The 13,967-nt window shown below is 53.5% G+C and overlaps 1 protein-coding gene across 1 annotated transcript; it reads left to right on the top strand.

Moving 5' to 3' along the window:
• Window positions 1–4,576: 4,576 nt before the first annotated feature.
• On the top strand, window positions 4,577–13,355 carry LOC119945794 (sialic acid-binding Ig-like lectin 5). The gene is given in 11 exon segments (XM_038766978.1): window positions 4,577–4,621; window positions 4,734–4,760; window positions 5,163–5,284; window positions 6,993–7,063; window positions 8,855–9,229; window positions 10,214–10,507; window positions 11,420–11,692; window positions 11,825–12,127; window positions 12,576–12,675; window positions 12,774–12,917; window positions 13,163–13,355. Coding segments are annotated over 11 exon segments (1,881 nt in total). The 3' UTR covers window positions 13,290–13,355.
• The last annotated feature ends 612 nt before the right edge of the window (window positions 13,356–13,967 follow it).

Raw genomic sequence — 13,967 nt, 5'->3', positions numbered from 1 at the left:
GGGAAAGTTCTAGAGGGCGAAGGCGGGGGATGGTTTGAGAGGGGCGGGGCCATTAGGGGGGTCTGAGAATGCCAAGGGAAAGGAACAAAATGGCTGAAGAGGGCGGAGTCAAAGACCACGCGGATGTGCCCCTGTAATGGCGGATAGGGTGGGGCTACTGAGGGGGAGACTGAGGGAGACTTGGGAGACTGGGGCTGGATGCTCTGACGCTTTAGTTGCGAATTCTGATCATCATCATCATCATCATCAATCGTATTTATTGAGCGCTTACTATGTGCAGAGCACTGTACTAAGCGCTTGGGAAGTACAAATTGGCAACATATAAAGACAGTCCCTGCCCAACAGTGGGCTCACAGTCTAAAAGGGGGAGACAGAGAACAAAACCATACTAACAAAATAAAATAAATAGAATAGATATGTACTAGTAAAATACATAAATAAATAGAGTAATAAATCTGTACAAACATATATACATATATACAGGTGCTGAGGGGAAGGGAAGGAGGTAAGATGGCGTTGACACCCGTCTACTTGTTTTGTTTTGTTGTCTGTCTCCCCCTTCTAGACTGTAAGCCCGTTGTTGGGTAGGGACCGTCTCTATATGTTGCTGATTTGTGCTTCCCAAGCGCTGTACACAGTAAGAGCTCAATAAATATGATTGAATGAATGACTGAATGAATAATAATAAATAATAATAATAATGGTGTTTGTTAAGCGCTTACTGTGAAGGCCTTATGTTGCCAACTTGTACTTCCCAAGCGCTTAGTACAGTGCTCTGCACACAGTAAGCACTCAATAAATACGATTGATTGATTGATTGATTGATTGATTGATTGTGAGCCAAGCACCACCAAGCACCTCTGGGTCAGATCACCAGATGATACAGTCCCACATGGGACTCGCAGTCTATGAGGGAGAACAGGTATTTAATCTCCTTCTACCTCTTAACTGTGGGGGTCCCTCAAGATTTAGTTCTGGGTCCCGTTCTGTTCTCCATCTACACCCACTCCCTTGGAGAACTCATTCGCTCCCGTGGCTTCAATGACCACCTCTATGCAGATGATACCCAAATCTACATCTCCAGCCCTGATCTCCCTCCCTTTCTCCAGTCTTGCATCTCCTCCTCCGTTCAAGACATCTCTACTTGGATGTCCTCCTATCACCTCCAATTTAACATATCGAAAACAGAGTTCCTTATCTTCCCACCCAAACCCTGTTTCCCCTTGACTTTCCCATCACTGTAGGTGGCACCATGATCCTTCCTGTCTCACAAGCCCATACCCTTGGTATTATCCTTGATTCCTCTTTCTCGTTTAAACCACATATTCATTCCAACACTAAATCCCGTTGGTCCCACCTTCACGCTATAGCTAAAATCCATCGTTTCCTCTCCATCCACGTTAATACAATCACTCATCCTATTCTGCCTGGATTACTGCATCAGCCTCCCTGCCGGATTTCTTCCAGCCTCCTGTCTCTCCCCACTCTAGTCCATACTTCACTCTGCTGCCTGGATCATTTTTCAATAAAAATGTTCAAGGCATGTCACCCCGCTCCTTAAAATACTCCAGTGGTTGCCCATCCACCTCCGCAACATTCAAGAAAAACTCCTCGCCACTGGCTTTAAAGCACTCCACTACCTTACGCCCTCCTGCCTCAACTCACTTCTCTCTTTCTACAACCCAACCCACACACTTCCCTCCTCTGATGCTAACCTTCTCACTTTGCCTCCATCTCACCTGTCTCTCCATCAACCCCTAGCCCATGTTCTGCCTCTGGCCTGGAACGCCCTCCCTTCTCAAATCCAACAGACGATGACTCTCCCCCCACTCAAAGCTTTATTGAAGGCCCATCTCCTCCAAGATGCCTTCCCAGATTAAGCCCCACTTTTCCTCATCTCCTACTCCCTTCTGCATCACCCTGACTTGCTCCCTTTGTTCCCCCCCAACACCCGCCCAGCACCACAGCTCTTATTAACGTATCTGTAATTTTATTTATTTATATTGATGTCTGTCTCCCTGACTCTAGACTGTAAGCCTGTTGTGGGCAGGGAATATGTTGCCAACTTGTACTTCCCAAGCGCTTAGTACAGTGCTCTGCACACAGTAAGCGCTCAATAAATACGATTCAATGAATGAATATGATTGTTTATTGTTGTATTGTACTCTCCCAAGTGCTTAGTATAGTGCTCTGCACACAGTAAGCACTCAGTAATTACAATTGAATTGAATTGTCTGTGAGTCGATGGGGGGAGACAGACATCAATACCAATAAATACAATTACTGATATATACATAAGTGCTGTGGGGCTGGGAGGGGGGAAGAGCAAAGGGAGCAAGTCAGGGTGATGCAGAAGGGAGCTGGAGATGCAGAAAAGTGGGGCTTAGTCTGGGAAGGCCTCTGGGAGGAGATGAGCCTTCAACAAGGCTTTGAATTGGGGAAGAATACTTGTCTGTTGCTGCTCTCTGTAGAACAAACAAATAAAAAATACTTACATACATAGGTTAATATCCAATGGCCTATATTCCATCCTAATCCTCCTCAACCTCTCAGAAGCCTCCGACACTGTCGACCATCCCCTTCTCCTGGAAACATCATGCACCTCAGCTTCGATGACACTGTCCTCTCCCAGTTCTCTCTGGCCACTTCTTCTCAGTCTCTTTTGTGGGCTCCTCCTCTACCATCCAACCACTAACTGTGGAAATCCTTCAAGGTTCAGTTCTGGGACCCCTTCTATTCTCTATTTACTCCCACTTCCTCAGATAACTCATTCATTTCCAAGACTTCAACTACTACTTCTATGTGGATGATTTTCCAAATCTACATCTCCAACCCTGATCTCTCTCCCTCTCTGAAATTTCGCATTTCTTTCTGCCTTCAAGACTCTCTACTTGGATATCTTGCAATCCCCTCCCAACTTTTAACATATCCAGAACAGAACACCTCATCCTCCCACCCAAACCATGTTCTGCCTACAATTTTCTCATCACTGTAGACAGTACCACAATCCTTCCTGTCTCACAAGTCCATAACCTTGGTGTTATCCTTGATTCATCTCTCTCATTCAACCCACATATTCAATCTGTCACTAAACCCTGATGGCTCAGTCTTTCTTAGTCTGCGTTTTCCTCTCCAGCCAAACTGCTACCACATTAATCCAAGACTTGATTATGATATCAGCCTCCTTGTAGACCTCCCTGCCTTCTGTCTCTCCCTACTCCAGTCATACTTCACTCGGCTGCTGGATCATATTTTTTACAAAAATGTTACAAACTCCTTATAATCACCTTTAAAGCACTCAGTCACCTTGCCCACTTCTGCCTCACCTCATTGCTTTCCTACTAAAATCCAGCCCGCATACTTGGCTTCTCTGATGCTAACCTTCTCACTGTACCTTGTTTTTGTCTATCTGTATGGTGACCTTTCACTCACATCCTGTCTCTGGCCTGGAATTCCCTCCCTTCTCATATCTGACGGATAATTGCTCTCCCCCCTACAAAGCCTTACTGAAGGCACATCTCCTCCAAGAGGCTTTCCCTGACTGAGCCCTCTTTTCCCCCTCTTCCACTCCCTTCTACAATTTGCTCCTTTTATTCACCCCTACCTTAGCACTTATGTACATATCCATAATTTATTTACTTATATTAATGCCTGTCTCCTCCTTGTGGGTCCCTGCTGTCTACTTCGCTCAGTCACTTATACATGGCTCATGTTCCTAAAGAGGGGGTGATGAAACTGGGGCAGATTCTCTTTTGAAGTTCAGAAAATCAGATCCTGTGGGAGCTGTAGGTGGGAGAGCAGTGTGGCTGGGCCTCTCCGCTGCCTGTCATGATAAGTGAGGGTGGTCCTCCCCTGGCCTCCTCCTCCTTGTCGTCCTCGCCCTCCGCCCGGGCCTTAATGGTGGGCCGAGGGACAGGAGATGAGTCCTCGGAGCCGCTGAGGCTGCTCCTGGCCAGGCCAAGGGGCTGCCATCTTAAGGGCAATGTGTATGTCAGGATGGAGAGGCCGCGGCCTACCTCAGGGCCGGGCTTTGGGCTGCTGTTTGGGGGGTGGCGTGGAGCTGCCCCCTCCTTCCTTGCAACAGTCCTGCTCCTAAAGCCCGCTCAAGTTAAATTTGCGGGGTGGGGCATTTGTCAGGCGTTTGCTGTAGGCCAGGTGCTGGCATTGGATACAGTACAATCAGATACATTCCCTGCCCCTCGCGGTGCTCATTACTAATATTTATTGAACATTTATAATGTGCAGAGCACTGTATTAAGTGCTTGGGAGAGTGCAGTAGAAGTAGACCCTTTCCCTGCCCACAGCGACCCTGCAGTGTAGGACTACCCAGTCTAAGGGGAGAGAGAACGGGTGTTTTAATCCTCATTTGTGAGCCCATTGTTGGGTAGGGACCATCTCTATATGTCGCCAATTTGTCTTCCCAAGCGCTTAGTACAGTGCTCTGCACACAATAAGCGCTCAATAAATACGATTGAATGAATGAATGAATGTGGAGTGGGGACTGTGTAGGGAGAGGATGTGGAGGCTATAAGGGGAGGCTTGAGGGCTGAGAAAAGTGTTTAGAGTTAGAGTTTAGATGTCGTGGTATATACCACTTGCCTCCACGCCCAGCTCCAGTTCGGTAAGTGTTAGGTCTTAATTGCATGATGTCAACAGGGGCCACAATAACCAGCCCCACTTGAATAGGTTTCCGCTGAGGCAGTCCTGTTTTTTAAGCTGCCATTGCCTACCAGAAGCGCCATGAAACACTAGGGCTGAAGGTGAGGGGTCGGGGGAGGTTGGAGGTGGGGGGTTCTTCCCTGCCTCTGGCTCAGATTCCAGTCTGGGCCTGGGGATGACCAGTACCGTGGTAGAAGGAGGAAGGAGAGACCACCAGGAGTTGGGAATGGTGGAGGCTGGCAGAGGCAGACTTGGGTTTCTGGGATCATCATCATCATCAATCGTATTTATTGAGCGCTTACTGTGTGCAGAGCACTGTACTAAGCACTTGGGAAGTACAAATTGGCAACATATAGAGACAGTCCCTACCCAACAGTGGGCTCACAGTCTAAAAGATTTGTCTGTGCAGCAAGTGCTACTCCCAGAATTCTCCCTGCTTTCCACTGGCAGTATGCCAGGGCTATGCTCTGGGCTCTTATGAGTTTCTGTTCCCTTTCTGACAGATCGCACTGAGGATGAGGCTTCTGGGTCCCTCAGCCAGTGGTTGAACAAGAGCGGACCCTGCCTGTAACCCTGCTGGCCACAGAGGTGAGTCCGGAGGGGAAGCTGGGGACTGGGAGGTGAGGTAAGACTGCTTAACTGGGCTCTGAGGAAGGAGTGGGCTTTGTGGGGAGGGAGAGTTAGGGGAAGGGCACTTGGGTCCTGGGAGGGGAGAGGGGTTGTGGGCGGCAGGGCTCCCCCTTCTAGACTGTGAGCCCACTGTTGGGTAGGGACTATCTCTATATGTTGCCAACTTGTACTTCCCAAGAGCTTAGTACAGTGCTCTGCACACAGTAAGCACTCAATAAATATGATTGAGTCAATGTCTGGACCGGGCCTTAGGGGAATAGTGTTGGAGGTTTAAGATCCCAGGTCCTGGGAGGGAAGTGGGTGGTGGGGGACAGGACAACTGGGTCTTGGGAGGGGAGCTGAGGTCAAGGACAGGATGCTGGGTCATGGTGGGGAGTTAGGGAAAGAAAGACTGCTCCTGGGAGGGGCTGGAACCAGGGTCCTGGGTCCCGAGGAGGGGAAGTGGGGGTGGGGGACAGGGTCCTGAAAAGGGAAGAGGATCTTAAAGGGAAGGGTGCCTAAGTTGGCAAGTCATTTTGTCATGAGGAGACCCCTTCATTTTCTTCTCCCCCATCCTCCTGAGGAGAACAGAAACCTGATGATGCCCACGAGAGGTGCCCACAACACTCTCTCCCTTCCCCAGTCATCACTTCCTTCCCCAAGCTGCCACTTCGCCTTCATCTCACTTCTCTCAAGCCCTGACCCAAGGTGGTGAACTCTGGACCCCTCCCTGGTCCTTCCAAGGTCCGGCCCGGGCCCCGTGGCTTGGTTCCCAGGGACCCGATGGCCTAATGGTTAGAGCACGGGCCTGGGAGTCTGAAGGTCATGGGTTCTAATCCCACCTCTGCCACTTGTCTGCTGTCACTTTGTGCCTCAGTTACCTCATCTGTAAAATGAGGATTGAGACTGTGAGCCCCAAGTGGAACAGGGACTGTGTCCAACTCGATTTGCTTGTATTCACCTCAGCGCTTAGTACAGTGCTTGGCACATAGAAAGTGCTTAACAATTACCACACTTATGATTATTATTCTATGTACATATATTATTATTATCCCCTGATCCCAGACTTTCACCCCACCAGCCTCCCGGAGATGCCTGGAGCGAGGAAGGGTGAAGGCTTGTCTCCCAGCAGACTCCCAAAAAAAGTGAGTCCTCTTTGTTTCCCCCAAATCCAGTCTCCTTCTTCCCTGCCCCCACAGCAAACCTGGTAAGCCTGAGCCCTGACCCCTAGACTGGCAGCTAGAGCAAAACTTCCCAGAGCCAGGGCAGAAAAGGGCTTAGGAAGCCCTTAAATCAGGGATGGGGCAGAGGGAGGACCCAGCTTCTGTCCCCAAACCACAGGATCCCCTTTGTTATCTTTCTCCTCATGGGTATGCGAGGAGGCCAGGAGGCGGAACCAGGGCAGGGGCTTCAGCGTGGAGAGGTGTTTTGTTGGGGGGCCCTGGAAGGAGGAGTTGAAGGGAGGTGGGAGAGAGGGAAGAGCCAGTCAGCAGTGGGAGCTGGGTCATGAAGCGGGAGGGGGTAGAGGTTGGAGGGACCCCCAGGGCCTGGTTGACTCCTGGGATTTAGAGGGCGATGGCTGGGGCCAGGCAGCATGTGACAGAGCGATGCCTGATCCCCAGGAGGAAGAAAGGGGAGCTGGGAGGGGAGTGGGGTTGAGGGGCCACTGGGCCGGATCCTCACACCCTCCCCACCTCCCTGTGACTCGACCCACTCCTCCTCAGATCGCTGCGCTTCCCCCAGGACTCAGACATGGGGTGTCCTCAGCCACAGCTCCTCTTGACTCTGCTAATCGGTGAGGTCCCCTTCTCCCCCGGTCCCAAATCAGGCCCTTTCCCTCCGGGGTTCCCCTGCTCTTCTATTGCTCCCTGAAGGAGGTAGGGCTTGGGGGAGGGAGTGAAGAGCCTGCAGGCAGAGGGAGGAGGTCAAGGCCAGAGAAGGTCAATCCTCTGGGCCAGTGCTTAAGTGGGCCGGGGTTCGCGTGGGCCAGTGTGGGCCGATAGGGAGGGGAGTCTGGCCCCAAATGGCTCTTTCGTTTGTGGAGTTGGGGAGAGCAAGGATTCAGTAAGGAGAGTATCGGACAAAGGTAATGGATCATCCCCACGTCCAAGTCTGACCTCCCTCCGTTCCCCCTCCAATCCTGCTCTGTTCCCCCTCCATCCCGCTCCTTCCTTCTTGGCCCTCCGCCGGTTCTCAAGTGAGAAGTGGCACGGCATGGCTTAGAGAAGCAGCATGGCATAGTCGATAGAGCACAGGCTTGGGAGTCAGGTGGTCACAGGTTCTAATCCCGGATCCACCACTTGCCGGGTGTATGACCTTAGGCAAGTCACTTCACTTCTCTGGGCCTCAGTTCCATCATCTGTAAAATTAGGATTGAGACTGTGAACCCCACGTGGGACAGTGGCTGTGCCCAACCCAATTTGCCTGTATCCACCCCAGCGTTTAGTACAGTGCCTGGCACATAGTAAGTGCTTAACGAATACCATAATTAATTAACTGTCTGCCAGCTTTCCCAGGAAAGATTTCTGAGCCATCCAGTCTTTGGGGAGGAGGTGGGGCCGGATGGGAGAATGTGAGCCCACTGTTGGGTAGGGACCGTCTCTAAATGTTGCCAACTTGAACTTCCCAAGCGCTTAGTATAGTGCTCTGCACACAGTAAGTGCTCAATAAATATGATTGAATGAATGAATGAATGGGAGGGAGGACAGACAGATGACTGGAGGTGGGGGTCTTAGGGAGGGCGGTGGAACCTTAAGTTCAAAAGTCCCAGAGCTGATGGACGTGAGGAGCCTGAGCGTGATGGGGGAGGTAGGGGGAAGGTTCACCCCAAGCGAATCCTCCCTAGGGCCAAGCGAGCACCAGCCCCTCCATCCCCCCGCCCTCCCCGCCCTGCTTCCCGGGGCTGGGACCAGGGAACCCCTCTCCTCCCAACACCAAGAAGCAGTATCGCCTACTGGATAGAGAACGAGCCTGGGAGTCGGAAGCACCTGGGTTCTAATCCTGGCTCCACCACTTGTCTACTGTGTGACCTTGGGCAAGTCACTTAACTTTTCTGGGCCTCAGTTACCTCATCTGTAAAATGGGAATTAAGACTATAAGCACATGTGGGACAGGGACTGCGTCCAACCCGATTATCTTGTATTCATCCCACAGCTTAGTGCAGAGCTTGGCACATAGGGCTTAAAAATACCATAAAAAACAAACAAAAAAAGCACCCTGCACCCTGTGTTTGGGGGTCCCTCCATGGGCCTGCTGGATCTGGCAGGGGATCCCTGGGGTGTGCCTGACCAGACCCAGCCACAGCAGGTGGAAGGGATGGAGGTCTGCGGCCTCTTCTGGTCCCATCCAGTAGCCCAGAGGAGCTGAACTCTGCCCTCCATCTGGCTGCCGGTCATTCATTCATTCAATCGTATTTATTGAGCACTTACTGTGTGCATTGCTATGTGCACCTGCCCGCACCCCTGTCCTCTGTCCCAGCCTCAGCTGCCCCCCACCAACCCAAACTCCATCCCTCCCCCTTCCACCTGCTCCCAGCAGGGCTGTGGGTCCAGAGAGGCCCACCTCAGTGCCCCCCTTCTCTCCCCAGCTGTGCTGCAGTGTGGTGAGGGGGCTCCATCCTGGCATGTGGTCCTGCCCTCCTCCCTGAAGGCCCTGCAGAGCTCCTGCGTGGTCTTGCCCTGCTCCTTCAGTGCCCCACCAGAAGCCAGGCCCCCCTACATCATCACCTGGTACCTGTACCGCTCCATGAGGTACCCCGAGGTCTTCCGCAGCTCTGCCACGGCCAGTGGCCAGGGTGATGCCCAGACCCGCTGGAAGCTGCATGGGGATCCGGCCCAGGGGGAGTGCAGCCTGCGGATCAACCCTGTGCTCCCCAGCGATACAGACGTCTACTACATCTGGATCAACTTCGAGGGAGGGCACAAAGGCTTTTACGACAAAACTCTGACCTTGACCTTGCAAGGTTAGTCAGTCAGTCAGTCAGTCAGTCAGGTGTATTTATTGAGCACTTACTGCATGCGAGCACTATACTAGAGAAGCAGCATGACTCAGTGGAAAGAGCACGGGCTTTGGAGTCAGAGGACAAGGGTTCAAATCCCGGCTCTTCCAATTGTCAGCTGTGTAACTTTGGGCAAGTCACTTCACTTCTCTGTGCCTCAGTTACCTCATCTGTAAAATGGGGATTAAGACTGTGAGCCCCCCGTGGGACAACTTGATCACCTCCCCAGCACTTAGAACAGTGCTTTGCACATAGTAAGCTCTTAATAAATGCCATTATTATTATTATTACTAAGCACGTGGGAGAGTACAATAGAACAATAAATGGACACATTCTCTGCCCACAACGGGCTTACAGTCTAGAGTGGGAGACAGACATTAATATAAATAAATCAACTTACAGAGATGGACATAAGTGCTTTAGGTCTGGGGGTGGGGATGAATAAAGCGAGGGAGTCAGGGAGATGCAGAAGGGAGTGGGAGAAGAGGAAAGGAGAGCAGAGTCGGGGAAGGCCTTAAGGTCAGAGCAGGAGGGAGTGGGAAGAGGCTTGAGTCAGGGGAGTCCAGGTTGGATGTGGCTGCAGGGGGGGTGGAGCTAGGGGAGGGAACCCAGGCTGGGAGAGCCGGAGGCTGGGAGAGCTGAGGCTTGGAAGAGTGGGGGGAGGGGGCCCAGGCTGGGAATGGGGTCCGGGAGAGCTGGGGATGAGAATCTATGGGAGCTATTGAACCCTGGTTAGAGTAGGGGAGACAGGAAGGAGAGAAATTGGGGTGGGGCACTTGGATCTTTGGGGACACAGTCAGAAATTGGAGAAGAAGCTTGGAGTGGAGTTCTGGAGTCCCAGGAAATAGGTCAGAGGAATAGCCAGAGGCGGGGTTGAACAGTGGTGGGGGCTCTCGGCCCAGGGCGAACTGGGCTGAAACAACCGGGTCCCCACGACTGTCACCCCAGAAACTCCGGAGCCTCTGCAGCTGACTGACTCCGGGGAGCTGAAGGAAGGGGTGCCCGCCACCCTCACCTGTTCTGTCCAGCACACCTGCCCCTCGGACCCCCCTACCCTGATCTGGTCTGGCCAGGGGGAGGCCGCCAACGTGAGCCACCAGCCTCTGCGGGATGGGGTGTGGCGGCTGATGTCCCAGCTGCAGCTGCTGCCCTCAGCCTCTGACCATGGGCGCCTTGTGGAGTGCAGAGTGCTCTACCCCAGCGGTCAGCGGAGCCAGGCCAAGACAAACCTCCAAGTCAAGCGTGAGTGGGGTGGGGGCGAGACCTGGGCAGGTAGGGCTGTAGCCACCACTGGTTGGCCACACTGGATCATGGGCCTGGACCCATTGCAGGGTCCAGTGAGCGGTGTGAAGAAGGCGGATTTCTCTCTTTAGTCTGAGGCCCCTGAGAAGGAAGCAGCGGTGGGGGAGGGCTAGTGGGGCTGGCTCTGGGGGAAGCTTCTCTCTGCCCCCAATTTCTCAGTAGCCCCTGTGGGACTGCCCAATCTGGACTGAGTTCCATGAGAGGAAGGCCATGTCCAGCTCAAAAGCCAGTAGGGCCTCACCTCATTTCTTGGGCGGGAAGGGGACGAGCCTGTGTGGATTCTCCTGAGGGCTCCTGGGACTTGTCATCCCAGCAGCTGAACAGGAGAGAAGAGGAGACCACTGGCCAGGCCTGGCCTGACTGAGTCCATGGTCCGTAGGAGGGGCCTGGGCCTATGTAGGGCTCTAAGTGTCAGGGAGCAAAGTTGTGGTGGGGGGGGGGGGGGTGAGAAGGAGAAGATGAGAGACGATGTAGTAGTAATAGTATTTATCAAGTGCTTACTGTGGGCAGAGCACAGCACTAAGCACTGAGAAAGAGTACACAGTTGGGAATTAGACACAGTCCCTTGTCCCTCCAGGAGCTCCCAATCTGGGAGTATATGTTGGGGTTGGAGAAGGAGGTCTGGAGACAGACATATCGGGAGACGTGACATGCAAAAATATGATAATAGCTTAAGGGACAAGGACAAATATACAATACGCAAATTAAAAAGGAAAGTCAAAAGGATGTGTGACTGGAGAAGCAGAGAAAGAGGTCATTGGGTTGTCCACTCCCCCGCCCTCCTAGTGCCAGACCCTGTAAGTGCTCAGGAAGTACAATTGACTGACTGACTGACTGACTTTTCTCCCACAGACCTGCCCCGGGCAGCCCAGGTGTTGATACAGGGTTCTGGACCACTGATCGAGGGCGGCTCTGTCACCCTGCGCTGTACCTGCCAGAGCCACCCACCGGCCCAGGGCTTCCGCTGGACCCAGGGGCCCACACGTGCGAGCGTCCCGGGGGCCGGAGACCTGGACACCGTGAAAGTGACGGGCCTGCTCCGTGACACCGGACCCTATTACTGCGCCGGGATCAACGAGCTGGGGGTCGGGGAGGAGTCGGCACCGCTGAGCCTGGACCTCCAGTGTACTTGGCGGGGGCAGGGGTGGGAGAAGATGGTGGCCAGTCCTGAGGGGCTGGGGGTGATGCCATCTTGGGGGGGAGGGAGGGAAGCCGGGGGCCTCAGGAACCTCTCCTTGTCTCCCTCCTGCCCTCTAGACAAGCCACTGCTCCTGCCCCTGGGAAACTGCTCAGCACAGCCCGATGGGGGAGTGACGTGCCACTGTGGGGCCCGGGGGAACCCGAACCCAAGCCTCCAGTGGCTTCTGCCTGGCGTTGCCCACCCCGTGCCCAGCGACTACAATGACTCGGCCGTGAGTGCGGTCTCCTCGGCCTGGGATGGGGCTGTGCTTGGGGAGCTCCGGATGCCCGTTTCCCCGCCTGGGAACGTGACCTGCCGGGCACTGAACCTCCATGGCCACAGCGAGCTGCTGCTGCCCCTGCTCCCTCTGCCACCCTCAGGTACTCGAAGGCCTCTCAGGATCCGAAAGCCGGATCCCTTTCCTCCCCTGGGCTCCTCGGGATTCAATGATAATAATAATAATAACAATAATAATAACGATAAGGACTATGGTATTTGTTAAGTGCTTACTATGTGCCAGGAACTGTACTAAATGACGAGGTAGATACACAGGTTGAACACAGATCCTGTCCCACAGACCCTGTTGCACATGGGGCTCGCAGTCTTAATCCCCATTTTACAGATGAGGAAACTGAGGCCCAGAAAAGTTGAGTGACTTGCCTGATGTCACAAAGCAGACAAGTGGCGAAGCTGGGATTAGAACCTATGCCCTTCTGACTCCTGGGCCTGTGCTGTACCCATTACACCACGCTGCTTCTCAACCCCCAAAGTCAGTGGGGTAGAGAAACCGAAGCCCCCTCCTCTCCATTGCTCTCCCTCTTCCCTCAGAGCCAGAACAGCAGCTGCTTATGGCCTTGGGGGCCAGTGGGGCCGGGGTGCTGCTGCTCCTGATCCTGGTGATTGTGGTCTGCCGGTGGATCCGAAGCCGGTGAGGGGGACTCTGGGAAAGGAGGGGAGAGTGACTTATGGGATCGGGAAGGGCGGGGACTCTCCTGGGAATGGCTGCCTGAGCCCCTACTCCCACAGAAAACATGGGGCGCAGTCTCCCTTGGGACTGAGCCTGCAGGAAGAAAACCAGGCTGGGGGAAAGCTGAGCCAGAGCCCCAGCAACGGGGAGACCGGAGATCTAATCCACACGTATCACACCCGGCGGGGGCCAGAACCACCCCTCAGAGGAAGGAAGAAGGTCAGGGGGCAGAGCTGGAAGGAGAGGGGCAGGAAGCCTGGCTCAGGGCTCTAAGATCTTGGAAGGGGAGTGGGGCATTGGGAGTGCCTGGAGGCTGTGGAGCGGGAGCTTGGGGGTGGGGAGGAGAGTGGGGGGGTGAGGGGCTGGGTTCCCTGGGCCTGGGGAAGGGAAGTTGGAGAGCTGGCAGAGGGGCTGGCAAAGTTCTGAGCGTTCACCTCCCTTTTCCCTACTCACAGAAGCTGGCAGGGGAGAAGTTTGAGATTCCAGACCCAGATGCTGATTATGAGAACTTTGAAGTGTTTGCCGGAGGTAGCCAGCCCCACCACCTGACTGAGCAGATATACTCCAACATGTGACCTCGAGCGGCCCCCCGCCCCATTTTTCAGAGGGGTGAGGGCCTACCACTCCCAGCCTCGCCCAACTCCCCGTTCTAGACTGTGAACCAGTTGTTGGGTAGGACCATCTGTATATGTTGCCAAATTGTACTTTCCAAGCACTTAGTACAGTGCTCTGCACACAGTAAGCACTCAATAAATACGATTGAATGAATGAATGAAAGAATGAATGAACTCCCAAGGGGCCACCTCTGTCCAACCAGCAATGGTGCTCCAGTTTCTAATCCCGGATGCGGGACTACTGTGTTCTGGCCTGGTGTGGGAACGAAGGACCTTGGCCTCTCCAACCCATCGCCTCTGCTCCCTTGGTCTGCCTATTCTGGGGAGCTGCTGCTCTAGGGAAATGGGCCTTGTTTCCACATACTTCCCCTTCCCTCCTCTTCCTCCTCATCCCCTTCCTCCTCATGCCTCACAGGACACGAGCCCCTCCTCTTCCTCCTCATCCCCTTCCTCCTCATGCCTCACAGGACACGAGCTTCTTTAAATGAATGGGTTTCAGAACAAGCACCGGCTCTTTATTCTGCCTCCTTCTGAGACTGGGCCCAGGAGAGGATTAGAAATGGATGCAAGGAGGGAATGGTCAACGTCTCCTTGCTGCTCAGCCCACAAGGACTGCCTGGAGGTGAAAGATTTGGGAAC

This window comes from Tachyglossus aculeatus, chromosome 26, assembly GCF_015852505.1.
Source record: "Tachyglossus aculeatus isolate mTacAcu1 chromosome 26, mTacAcu1.pri, whole genome shotgun sequence".
Classification (NCBI taxonomy): Eukaryota; Metazoa; Chordata; class Mammalia; order Monotremata; family Tachyglossidae; genus Tachyglossus; species Tachyglossus aculeatus.
Note: the sequence above shows the minus strand (reverse complement) of the source record. Positions and strands in the feature narration are given on the sequence as shown.